Source organism: Aquarana catesbeiana, linkage group LG10 (assembly GCF_042186555.1).
Source record: "Aquarana catesbeiana isolate 2022-GZ linkage group LG10, ASM4218655v1, whole genome shotgun sequence".
Lineage (NCBI taxonomy): Eukaryota > Metazoa > Chordata > Amphibia > Anura > Ranidae > Aquarana > Aquarana catesbeiana.
Window position 1 is genome coordinate 216144630 of NC_133333.1, and position 12270 is coordinate 216156899.

At 44.6% G+C, this 12270-nt stretch overlaps 1 protein-coding gene across 3 annotated transcripts in view; it reads left to right on the forward strand.

The window, feature by feature from the left end:
• KCNJ5 (potassium inwardly rectifying channel subfamily J member 5) overlaps positions 1–12270 on the forward strand; it is a 99120-nt gene that overhangs the window by 21299 nt on the left and 65551 nt on the right. Inside the window, exon 2 of one of the 3 annotated variants that reach the window (XR_012236397.1) lies at positions 6643–6780. The exons of 1 other annotated variant lie outside the window; for it this stretch is intronic. Coding sequence is in view for 1 of the 2 variants with exons in the window: in XM_073603306.1 (XP_073459407.1) it covers positions 6643–6926 (284 nt within the window). In the remaining variant the exon portion in view is untranslated. Of the gene's footprint in view, positions 1–6642; positions 8545–12270 lie in introns of those variants that run through there. One more of the 3 variants, XM_073603306.1, reaches the window with a different exon arrangement.

Genomic DNA, 12270 nt, shown 5'->3' on the forward strand with positions numbered 1-12270 from the left:
TCATTGGGATGTTTATCCTTAGCGGGCAGACCGGCACCAAGCTCAGCCTCTCAGCGAGCTGCTGAGAACCTGAGCCGGCTGCTCCCACCCCCTCCACAGCCCAGCACTCCAGTGAGCGAGGAGGGGGCAGAGCGGAGAGTAGTGACTGGCAGTCTTCAGCTCTCTGCTCAAGGAGAACTGAGAACCGAGCGATCGGCTATTCTCAGTGTTAAAGCCGGGGGTGGGCAGATGCAGCATCCACCTAGGTAAGTATGACTGGGGGAAAAAACTCCATTCTTCCACTTCAGCCCCCGCAAGGATTTACCCCTTCCTGACCAGGCCACATTGTTTGCAATACGGCACTGGGTTACTTTGACAATTGGCCGGTCGTGTGATGCTGTACCCAAATAAAATTTATGTCATTTTTTCCCCACAAATAGAGCTTTCTTTTGGTGGTATTTGATCACCTCTGCGGTTTTTATTTATTTTCGCTATTAAAAAAAAAAAAAAAAAAAAAGACCGACCATTTTGGAAAAAAAAAATATTTTTTACTTTCTGCTATAAAACATACCCAATAACAATTTTTTAAAAATCATGTTTTTTCGTAAATTTAGGCCAATATGTATTCTGCTACATATTTTTGGTTAAAAAAAAAACCCCAATAAGCGTATATTGATTGGTTTGCGCAAAAGTTATTGCGTCTACAAAATGGGGAAAGATTTATGGCGTTTTTATTTATTTATTTTTTACTAGTAATGGTGGTGATCAGTGAGTTTTAGCTGGACTGCGACATTGCGGCGGACAGATCGGACACCTAACTGACATTTTTGACACTTTTTTGGGAACCAGTGACATTAATACAGTGATCAGTGCTAAAAATATGCACTGACATTGTACTAATCACACTGGCAGTGAAGGGGTTGACATTAGGGGCGATCAAGGGGTTACATGTGTTCCCTCAGTGTGTTTCTAACGGTGTGGGGGGGGAGGGCTGCCTGGGACAACACACAGATAGATCTTCCTGCATAGCAGGAAGACAAAATCCTGTGTCATCCCCTGTCAGAACAGGGAGATCTGCCTTGTTTACGTTGGAAGATCCCCATTCTGTCTATGCGGGGAACGATCGCGGGCAGACGTCCGCCGGACCTGCTGATTGGCTTCCACGCTGGCAGAACCTTGTGCACGAACCGACATACACCTACGGCGATTCGCGCAGCTGAGCCAACCTGCCACAGTATAACTGTGGCGGCTGGTCGGCAAGAGGCTAAGTATGAAAGTAATTCCATAAAGTTAGTTAATTACAATATGTCTGGTTCATTCATAACAAAATACCAGATTTTAGGATTTGAGGTTACTTGTACCTCATTGAATACCCCCCAGAAGTGTTCATTTACACGCTTACAATTTTTTTAGAGGTTAAAGGGGTTGTAAAGGTAAAATTTTTTTAACCTTAATGCATTCTATGCATTAAAGTGAAAAAACTTCCGGCAATACCGCCGCCCCCAGCCCCCCGTTTTACTTACCTGACCCCTCGAAAGTCAGCCGCTCGCTCCCGACATCCATTTCCCCGCTCAGCCTGGCCGCTGATTGGCTACAGTGGATGGATTGAAAGCAGCGCAGCCATTGGCTCGCGCTGCTGTCAAACACATCTAATGACGCGGCGCGCCGGGGGGCGGGGCCGAGTGATACAGTGAGCGGCTATAGCCGCCGGCTGTATCACGGGAGCGCGCCCTAAGGTGGTTAGTTCTTGCAGGGAGGAGCTGAAACAGCCGCCGAGGGACCCCAGAAGACCAGGTTTGGGGCCACTCTGTGCAAAACGAGCTGCACAGTGAAGGTAAGTATAACATGTTTGTTATTTTTTTTTTAAATTACCTTTACAACCCCTTTAAACGTGCATGAACTTGTATACATTTGGGCGGGATTGGGTGGAAGCAGATTAAAGCAGAGTTCCAGTCTTTTTTTGTGTTAAAAGTCAGCATCTACAAAAGGTGTAGCTGCTGACTTTTAATAAACACACTCACCTGTCCCAGGATCCAGCGATGCGGCCATCCGAACCATCACTGAATCCTCCCCTGAGCTCTACTGAATGTAGTGCAATTCAGATCGCATTGCAATACATTCTTTACCTGCCAAGCTGGCTAGGAACACTGAGAAGCTGACCCAAAAGTAACCTCAAACACGTCACTTTTTGGGTCTTAAACAAGAAGTGGAGGAGAGGGGACTGGAGTCCACTCTTCTCCCTCCCCTCAATCTGGCGGCAACCGCTATGCGGGTTCCGAGCCCTCAGATGGGCAAGCGGAGCCTGGGATATATGGCGGGATGCGGTTACCAGGGATGTGTGGAAGCAATCGGGCTGCAGTGCAGCAGCCCGAATGCTTCCATTTGGCAGGCAGGAGTCTGCTTGTCAGATTTAGCCCACGTTCACATCGGGGCGATTTGGCATGTCAAATCGGTGGCTATTGCCAGCAGTGGCACCGTCCGAACCGATTCACAAACGTAGTTCCCAGAGGCTTAATTAGAGTCTTCAGGGCCCCGGTGCAAGAAACCATGAAGGGCCCCCACCAGGGGCGTTGCTAGGTCTACAAAAGATCTCGGGCTAGAGCCCATAGCAGCTAAGTAAGGAAAGTCATACACTTTGGCGGGCATACACATGTATATAATATATATGTGTATGTATGTATGTGTGTGTATATAATATATATATTATTTCATTACATATGTGAATGCGGATCCCCCACTTACATCAGGGTCCCCAGGGATCCACCACCTACATCAGGGTCCCCAGAGAGCCCCCTCCTTACATCAGGGTCCCCAGAGAGCCCCCTCCTTACATCAGGGTCCCCAGAGAGCCCCTCCTTACATCAGGGTCCCCAGAGAGCCCCTCCTTACATCAGGGTCCCCAGAGAGCCCCTCCTTACATCAGGGTCCCCAGAGAGCCCCTCCTTACATCAGGGTCCCCAGAGAGCCCCTCCTTACATCAGGGTCCCCAGAGAGCCCCTCCTTACATCAGGGTCCCCAGAGAGCCCCTCCTTACATCAGGGTCCCCAGAGAGCCCCTCCTTACATCAGGGTCCCCAGAGAGCCCCTCCTTACATCAGGGTCCCCAGAGAGCCCCTCCTTACATCAGGGTCCCCAGAGAGCCCCTCCTTACATCAGGGTCCCCAGAGAGCCCCTCCTTACATCAGGGTCCCCAGAGAGCCCCTCCTTACATCAGGGTCCCCAGAGAGCCCCTCCTTACATCAGGGTCCCCAGAGAGCCCCTCCTTACATCAGGGTCCCCAGAGAGCCCCTCCTTACATCAGGGTCCCCAGAGAGCCCCTCCTTACATCAGGGTCCCCAGAGAGCCCCTCCTTACATCAGGGTCCCCAGAGAGCCCCTCCTTACATCAGGGTCCCCAGAGAGCCCCTCCTTACATCAGGGTCCCCAGAGAGCCCCTCCTTACATCAGGGTCCCCAGAGAACCTCCCCTTACACCAGGGTCCCCAGAGATCCTCCCCTTACATTAATGTCCCCAGAAAGCCCCCCCCTACATCAGGGTCCACAGACAGCTGACCCCCCCTCCTTCAAGAGGTTCCCCATGTACCTGGCTGGTGGAGGTGGGAGGCGGCGATCGGCAGCTCTATGGTGTCCACAGGCAGGGAAATCTCCATGAGGCTTGTAGTTCTTCTCCTGAGTGTATACAGTGGAGAGGAGAGGGGCCTCTGACCCGGGCATGTATCAGCAGCAGTGTACAAGCAGAGCGACTCACTGAAAATGAAACTGATATCTGCCGGGGTCTCCTCTCCACTGTATACACTGACACTCGGGAAGAGAACTACAAGCTCCAGGGAGATCCCACTGCCCACAGGCACAATAGAGCTGCCGATCGCTGCCTCCCACCTCCCCCCACTGCATTCTAAACGGCAAGCCAGAGGTGCAGGGGGACATGCAGGGTCTTGGGGCCCCCCCACAGCGGCAGAATGGCAGGGCCCAGGCGCAAGTGCGACTGCAGCGACCCCTATAGTTCCGCCACTAGTAGTTCCTGTACTACTTTTGGTGACTTGGGGCAGCAATTTGTATAGGCATCTGTGCAGGAACCTGCACTGATGTCTCTGAAATCGCTCCTAAAGTTGGACTGACATGCAGGCATGAAATCGTGCGAGTTCAGCTGAACTCGCATGATTTCTAACCCACAGTCAGTGTGAACCTGGGCTCACACACAATCCTGGTGAGGATAGCCACTGGGAATATGTGCAAAATCCCCACTGTCATGTCCGTACTACGTACGGAACTGGCAGCAAGAAGGGTTAGATCACCTTTTTATGTGTGTTTTTTTTTTTTTGCACGTTAAATTGCTATGGGTCCTTGAAAGTAACAAAATTTTATTAAAAAAAAAGAAAAGCTTTTTTTTCCTCAATAGATTTGCATTGTGTTAATGTGCATTGTGTTGCATTAAAATGCATACAGTCAGGTCCATAAATATTGGAACATCGACACAATTCTAATCTTTTTGGCTCTATACACCACCACAATGGATTTGAAATGAAACAAACAAGAAGCACTTTAAGTACAGACTTTCAGCTTTAATTTGAGGGTATTTACATCCAAATCAGGTGAACGGTGTAGGAATTACAACAGTTTGTATATGTGCCCCCCACTTTTTAAGAGAACCAAAAGTAATGGGACAATTGGCTGCTCAGCTGTTCAGCTGTTCAGCTGTTCGTCATTCCCTCATTATCCCATTTACAAGGAGCAGATAAGAGGTTCAGAGTTCATTTCAAGTGTGCTATTTGTATTTGGAATCTGTTGCCGTCAACTCTCAATATGAGATCCAAAGAGCTGTCACTATCAGTGAAGCAAGCCATCATTAGGCTGAAAAAACAAAACAAACCCATCAGAGAGATAGCAAAAACATTAGGTGTGGCCAAATCAACTGTTTGGAACATCCTTAAAAAGAAAGAACGCACCGGTGAGCTCAGCAACACCAAAAGACCCGGAAGACCACGGAAAACAACTGTGGTGGATGACCGAAGAATTCTTTCCCTGGTGAAGAAAACACCCTTCACAACAGTTGGCCAGATCAACAACACTCTCCAGGAGGTAGGTGTATGTGTGTCAAAGTCAACAATCAAGAGAAGACTTCACCAGAGTGAATAAAGAGGGTTCACCACAAGATGTAAACCATTGGTGAGCCTCAAAAACAGGAAGGCCAGATTAGAGTTTGCCAAACAACATCTAAAAAATCCTTCACAGTTCTGGAACAACATCCTATGGACATATGAGACCAAGATCAACTTGTACCAGAGTGTTGGGAAGAGAAGAGTGTGGAGAAGGAAAGGAACTGCTCATTCTCCAAAGCATACCACCTTATCAGTGAAGCATGGTGGTGGTAGTGTCATGGCGTAGGCATGTATGGCTGCCAATGGAACTGGTTCTCTTGTATTTATTGATGAAGTAACTGCTGACAAAAGCAGCAGGATGAATTCTGAAGTGTTTCGGGCAATATTATCTGCTCATATTCAGCAAAATGCTTCAGGACTCATTGGACGGCGCTTCACAGTGCAGATGGACAATGACCCGAAGCATACTGCGAAAGCAACCAAAGACCTGAATCTGACTGAGCATGCATTTCACTTGCTGAAGACAAAACCTGAAGCGAAAATGCCCCAAGAACAAGCAGGAACTGAAGACAGTTGCAGTAGAGGGCTGGCAGAGCATCAACAGGGATGAAACCCAGTGTCTGGTGATGTCTATGCCTTCCAGACTTCAAGCTGTAATTGACTGCAAAGGATTTGCAACCAAGTATTAAAAAGTGAAAGTTTGGATGATTGTTAATCTGTCCCATTACTTTTGGTCCCTTTAAAAAGTGGGAGGCAGATATACAAACTGTTGTAATTCCTACACCGTTTACCTGATTTGGATGTAAATACCCTCAAATTAAAGCTGAAAGTATGCAGTTAAAGCACATCTTGTTTGTTTCATTTCAAATCCATTGTGGTGGTGTATAGAACCAAAAAGATTAGAATTGTTTCGATATCCCAATATTTATGGACCTGACTGTACAAGTAGCACTTAATGCAGCGTATCGCACTGCACATGACACCAGCGTTGTGGCGTGAACAGGACACATAGAAAACAATTGTATTCTATGTGTCCTTGCGGATATCCTGCATTCTTCCAGTGCTATAAAACACAGGTCATTGCAGTATTTGTGAACAGGGCCTTTGGTAAAGGTGAGATGCTCTGAATACAAAGAGAGAGAAAAGACCGATTAATGAGCTGTCTGCCATACACAAGAGGACATCGGTATGCAGCTTGTGCTTATCCAGGGAGGAAGAAAGTGTATTCTTAACATTCAGCCTGTGTGAAGAAAGAGAGAAACATCTCACTTCATATGCAGCCAGCGGTGTACAGAGATAGCATAGCTAAGAATTATCCTTACACATTTCTTTGATCAGAAAAAGTGATCATAGCTGTCATGACTATGGATTGAATTCCCCTTTTAATGATGAAGCATGCAGTATCTTTTGTGTTGTCCAGTTGCTGTCTGTTGTTGTTCTTCTCGTTGTAGATTGTGGCCTTGCAACGGTTTCGTGTAGCAGAAGGCTGTGCAGTTTGCTATGTGCTTGAACAGCCATCCAAGGCTCTTATGCAACCTCATTGCCCTTATTTTTGCCTTATTTTTAGGAATGACCTGCCAAGCCCGCAGCTCCTATGTGGACAGAGAAGTCTTGTGGGGGCACCGCTTCAACCCAGTCCTTACCCTAGAAAAAGGTTTTTATGAAGTGGATTATACAACCTTCCACGATACTTATGAAACCCCCACACCAAGCTGTAGTGCCAAGGAGCTGGCGGAACTCCAGAGAGGAGATCGGCTGTTCCACCGACTATATTCTCCACAAACGTATGAAGGAACGCAAAATGGAGCACCCAGATCTGAGGACGCCAAACTAACATCACAACCAGACTGAAAAGATACTGTTTACTTTACTGGGGTCTACTGTGCCTCCAGTGTAAGGAATATGGTCAGAAAGCTCTACTAGATGGAGAACTACTGAACTTTAGGGTTTGGTCATAGAAGATTTGGCCACGGATGGCTTTGTAATGTACAGTGGGAACAGAAAGTATTCAGACCCCCTTAAATTTTTCACTCTTTGTTATATTGCAGCCATTTGCTAAAATCATTTAAATTCATTTTTTTCCTCATTAATGTACACACAGCACCCCATATTGACAGAAAAACACAGAATTGTTGACATTTTTGCAGATTTATTAAAAGAAAAACTGAAATATCACATGGTCCTAAGTATTCAGACCCTTTGCTCAGTATTTAGTAGAAGCACCCTTTTGATCTAATACAGCCATGAGTCTTTTTGGGAAAGATGCAACAAGGTTTTTCACACCTTGATTTGGGGATCCTCTGCCATTCCTCCTTGCAGATCCTCTGCAGTTCTGTCAGGTTGGATGGTAAACGTTGGTGGACAGCCATTTTAGGTCTCTCCAGAGATGCTAAATTGGGTTTAAGTCAGGGCTCTGGCTGGGCCATTCAAAAACAGTCACGGAGTTGTTGTGAAGCCACTCCTTCGTTATTTTAGCTGTGTGCTTAGGGTCATTGTCTTGTTGGAAGATAAACCTTCGGCCCAGTCTGAGGCCATAAGAACTCTGTAGAAGATTTTCGTCCAGGATATCCCTGTACTTGGCCGCATTCATCTTTCCCTCGATTGCAACCTATCCTCGTCTTGTCCCTGCAGCTGAAAAACACCCCCACAGCATGATGCTGCCACCACCATGCTTCACTGTTGGGACTGTATTGGACAGGTGATGAGCAGTGCCTGTTTTTCTCCACACATACCGCTTAGAATTAAGGCCAAAAAGTTCTATCTTGGTCTCATCAGACCAGATAATCTTATTTCTCACCATCTTGGAGTCCTTCAGGTGTTTTTTTTAGCAAACTCCATGCAGGCTTTCATGTGTCTTGTACTGAGGAGAGGCTTCCGTCGGGCCACTCTGCCATAAAGCCCTGACTGGTGGAGGGCCACAGTGATGGTTGACTTTCTACAACTTTCTCCCATCTCCCGACTGCATCTCTGGAGCTCAGCCACAGTGATCTTTGGGTTCTTCTTTACCTCTCTCACCAAGGCTCTTTTCCCCCGATAGCTCAGTTTGGCTGGACGGCCAGCTCTAGGAAGGGTTCTGGTCGTCCCAAACGTCTTCCATTTAAGGATTATGGAGGCCACTGTGCTCTTAGGAACCTTAAGTGCAGCAGAATTTTTTTTGTAACCTTGGCCAGATCTGTGCCTTGCCACAATTCTGTCTCTGAGCTTTTCAGGCAGTTCCTTTGACCTCGTGATTCTTATTTGCTCTGACATGCACTGTGAGCTGTAAGGTCTTGTATAGACAGGTGTGTGGCTTTCCTAATCAAGTCCAATCAGTATAATCAAACACAGCTGGACTGAAATGAAGGTGTAGAACCATCTCAATGATGGTCAGAAGAAATGGACAGCACCTGAGTTAAATACATCAGTGTCACAGCAAAGGGTCTGAATACTTAGGACAATGTGTGATGTCAGTTTTTCTTTTTTAATAAATCTGCAAAAATGTCAACAATTCTGTGTTTTTCTGTCAATATGGGGTGCTGTGTGTACATTAATGAGGGGAAAAAATGAACTGAAATGATTTTTAGCAAATGGCTGCAATATAACAAAGAGTGAAAAATGTAAGGGGGTCTGAATACTTTCCGTCCCCACTGTAAGGTGATAACTGTGTGTCATAGAAACAGGGCAGGTTGTAGTAATGTCCAAATAGTGTAATGGGCCTTTTTTCTTCAAAAGTTTAATCCCTGAACTCTCTCTTGTGGTGTCCTGAAGAGTAGTCAGCAAATCTACACAGTCTACTATTTATGTGCACAATAAAATCCATAATTATTCTTTGGTCATTTTCATATCTGACGTTTTCACTTTGCAGACTTTCACTGTTTTTGTGAATCTGAAACTAAACAAAATAAAACTGTTAAAAATACCAGTTTGGTTTATTTTATTTTTTATTTCAATGTATTTTTATTGAGAGATTTATTACAAATTGTCTGCAATTGAGGAAAGAAAATGAACGAAAAAAGGAAATTTATAAGTTACATAGTAGGTGAGGTCGAAAAGACACAAGTCCAACCTATGTGTGAGATTATTTGTCAGTATTATATTGTGTATCCCTGTACGTTGCGGTCGTTCAGGTGCTTATCTAATAGTTTCTTGAAACTATTGATGCTCCCCGCTGAGACCAACGCCTGTGGAAGGGAATTCCACATCCTTGCCACTCTTACAGTAAAGAACCCTCTACGTAGTTTAAGGTTATACCTCTTTTCTTCTAATTTTAATGAGTGGCCACGTGTCTTGTTAAACTCCCTTCCTCGAAAAAGTTTTATCCCTATTGTGGGGTCACCAGTATGGTATTTGTATATTGAAATCATATCCCCTCTAAAGCATCTCTTCTCCAGAGAGAATAAGTTCAGTGCTCGCAACCTTTCCTCATAACTAATATCCTCCAGATCCTTTATTAGCTTTGTTGCCCTTCTTTGTACTCGCTCCATTTCCAGTACATCCTTCCTGAGGACTGGTGCCCAGAACTGGACAGCATATTATTATTATTATACAGGATTTGTATAGTGCCAACAGTTTGCGCAGCGCTTTACAACATGAGGGCAGACAGTACACTTACAATACAAATCAATACAGGAGGGATCAGAGGGCCCTGCTCGTTAGAGTTTACAATCTAGAAGGGAGGGTCAAGTGGAAACAAAAGGTAATAACTGGGGGGGTGAGCTGATGGAGAAAATGAAAAAACAGTTGTTAAGTGTGGGTAGGGTAGGCTTCTCTGAAGAGAAGGGTTTTCAGGGATCGTCTAAAAGCTAATATAGTAGGAGATAAGCGGACAGATTGGGGTAGTGCATTCCTTAGGATTGGAGAGGCTTGGGAAAAGTCCTGGAGGCGAGCATGGGAGGAGGTGATGAGGGAGCTAGAGAGCAGAAGGTCTTGAGAGGAACGAAGAGAACAAGTAGGTTGGTATTTAGAGACTAGGCTAGTGATGTAGAGCATACTCTAGGTGCGGCCGGAACAGAGTCTTGTAGAGCAGGAGAATTATCGTTTTATCTCTGGAATTAATCCCCTTTTTAAGGCATGCCAATATTCTGTTTGCTTTGTTAGCAGCAGCTTGGCATTGCATGCCATTGCTGAGCCTATCATCTACTAGGACCCCCAGGTCCTTTTCCATCCTAGATTCCCCAGAGGTTCTCCCCCCAGTGAATAGATTGCATTCATATTTTTGCAAACCAAATGCATTATTTTACATTTTTCTACATTGAACCTCATTTGCCATGTAGTTGTCCACCCCATTAATTTGTTCAGATCTTTTTGCAAGGTTTCCACATCCTGCAGAGAAGTTATTGCCCTGCTTAGCTTAGTATCGTCTGCAAATACAGGGATTGAACTGTTTACCCCATCCTCCAGATCGTTTATGAACTAATTAAACAGGATTGGTCCCAGCACAGAACCCTGGGGGACCCCACTACCCACCCCTGACCATTCCGAGTACTCCCCATTTATCACCACCCTCTGAACTTGCCCTTGTAGCCAGTTTTCAATCCATGTACTCACCGTATGGTCCATGCCAATGGACCTTATTTTGTACAGTAAACGTTTATGGGGAACTGTGTTGGATGCTTTTGCAAAACCCAGATACACCATGTCTACGGCCTTCCTTTATCTAGATGGCAACTCACCTCCTCATAGAAGGTTAATAGATTGGTTTAGCAAGAACGATTCTTCATGGATCCATGCTGATTACTGCTAATGATACCGTTCTCATTACTAAAATCTTGTATATAGTCCCTTATCATCCCCTCTAAGAACTTGCCTACTATTGATGTTAGGCTAACTGGTCTCTAATTCCCAGGGATGTATTTTGGGCCCTTTTTAAATATTGGTGCTACATTGGCTTTTCTCCAATCAGCTGATACCATTACAGTCAGTAGACTGTCAGTAAAAATTAGGAACAATGGTCTGGCAAATTACTTGACTGAGTTCCCTTAGTACCCTCGGGTGCAAGCCATCTGGTACCGGTGATTTATTAATGTTAAGTTTCCCAAGTCTAATTTTAATTCTTTCTTCTGTTAACCATGGAGGTGCTTCCTGTGATGTGTCATGAGGATAAATGCTGCAGTTTTGGTTACTGAAGCCCCTCGATTCCCTCATGAAGACTGAGGAGAAGAATAAATTCAATACCTTCGCCATCTCCCCATCCTTTGTAACCAGATGTCCTTCCTCATTCTTTATGGGGCCAATATGGTCTGTCCTCCCTTTTTTACTGTTTACATACTTAAAGAATTTCTTGGGATATTTTTTGCTCTCCTCCGCTATGTTTCTTTCATGTTCTATCTTAGCTGTTCTTATTGCACCCTTACGTTTCTTGTTGCATTCTTTATAAAGTCTGAATGCTGATGATGATCCCTCAACCTTATATTTTTTGAAGGCCTTCTCCTTTGCTTTTATATGCATTTTTACATTGGAGTTAAGCCATCCAGGACTTTTGTTTGCTCTTTAAAATGTATTACCCAATGGGATGCATTGGCTTAATGCCCTTATTTAATATGCTCTTAAAGCAAACCCATCTCTCCTCCATTTTCTTTGTTCCTAAGATTTTATCCCAATTTATGTCTTCTAGCAAGGTTTGTAGTTTAGGGAAGTTTTTTTTTTTTTTTTTTTTTTTTTTTTTTTTTATTCAGTGTCTTTGTATTCCCCTTATGTTTCCTATTTGTGTGATTTATACTGAAGCCAATTGACCTGTGATCACTGTTACCTGATTCATAGTAACGGCCCCCTTTCCATGTCTACTCCGCTTAGCTGCCTGGGTTGCAATGGATCTTGGTGTACCCCCTATTATTGGTATTTTGCATCATTTTGTATCCTGTGCTTTATAGGACTTTGACTGCTGCCTAATTTTGTTACATTATAGGTGTACCTTGAAATTAAACTATTGTGGCCAAAGAAAAAAAAATATTCTTGATGAGAGCTGTACCTTATTAATCATCGCAGTAGGTTATATGGTGCATGCACCTATGTCATCCTGTGTACACACATTTCATAGGATGTAATTACCGTATTTTTTCGTGTATAAGACGCCCCCCCACTTTTCCAACCCAAAAATTAAGAAATCAATATTTTAAACAGGTAAAACTGAACACAGTTTTATTTAGTAATTACCGCAGGTAAACTTTACATACCAGTATATTATGCAGCATATCACTTTATTCAGCCTCTGTTGCAT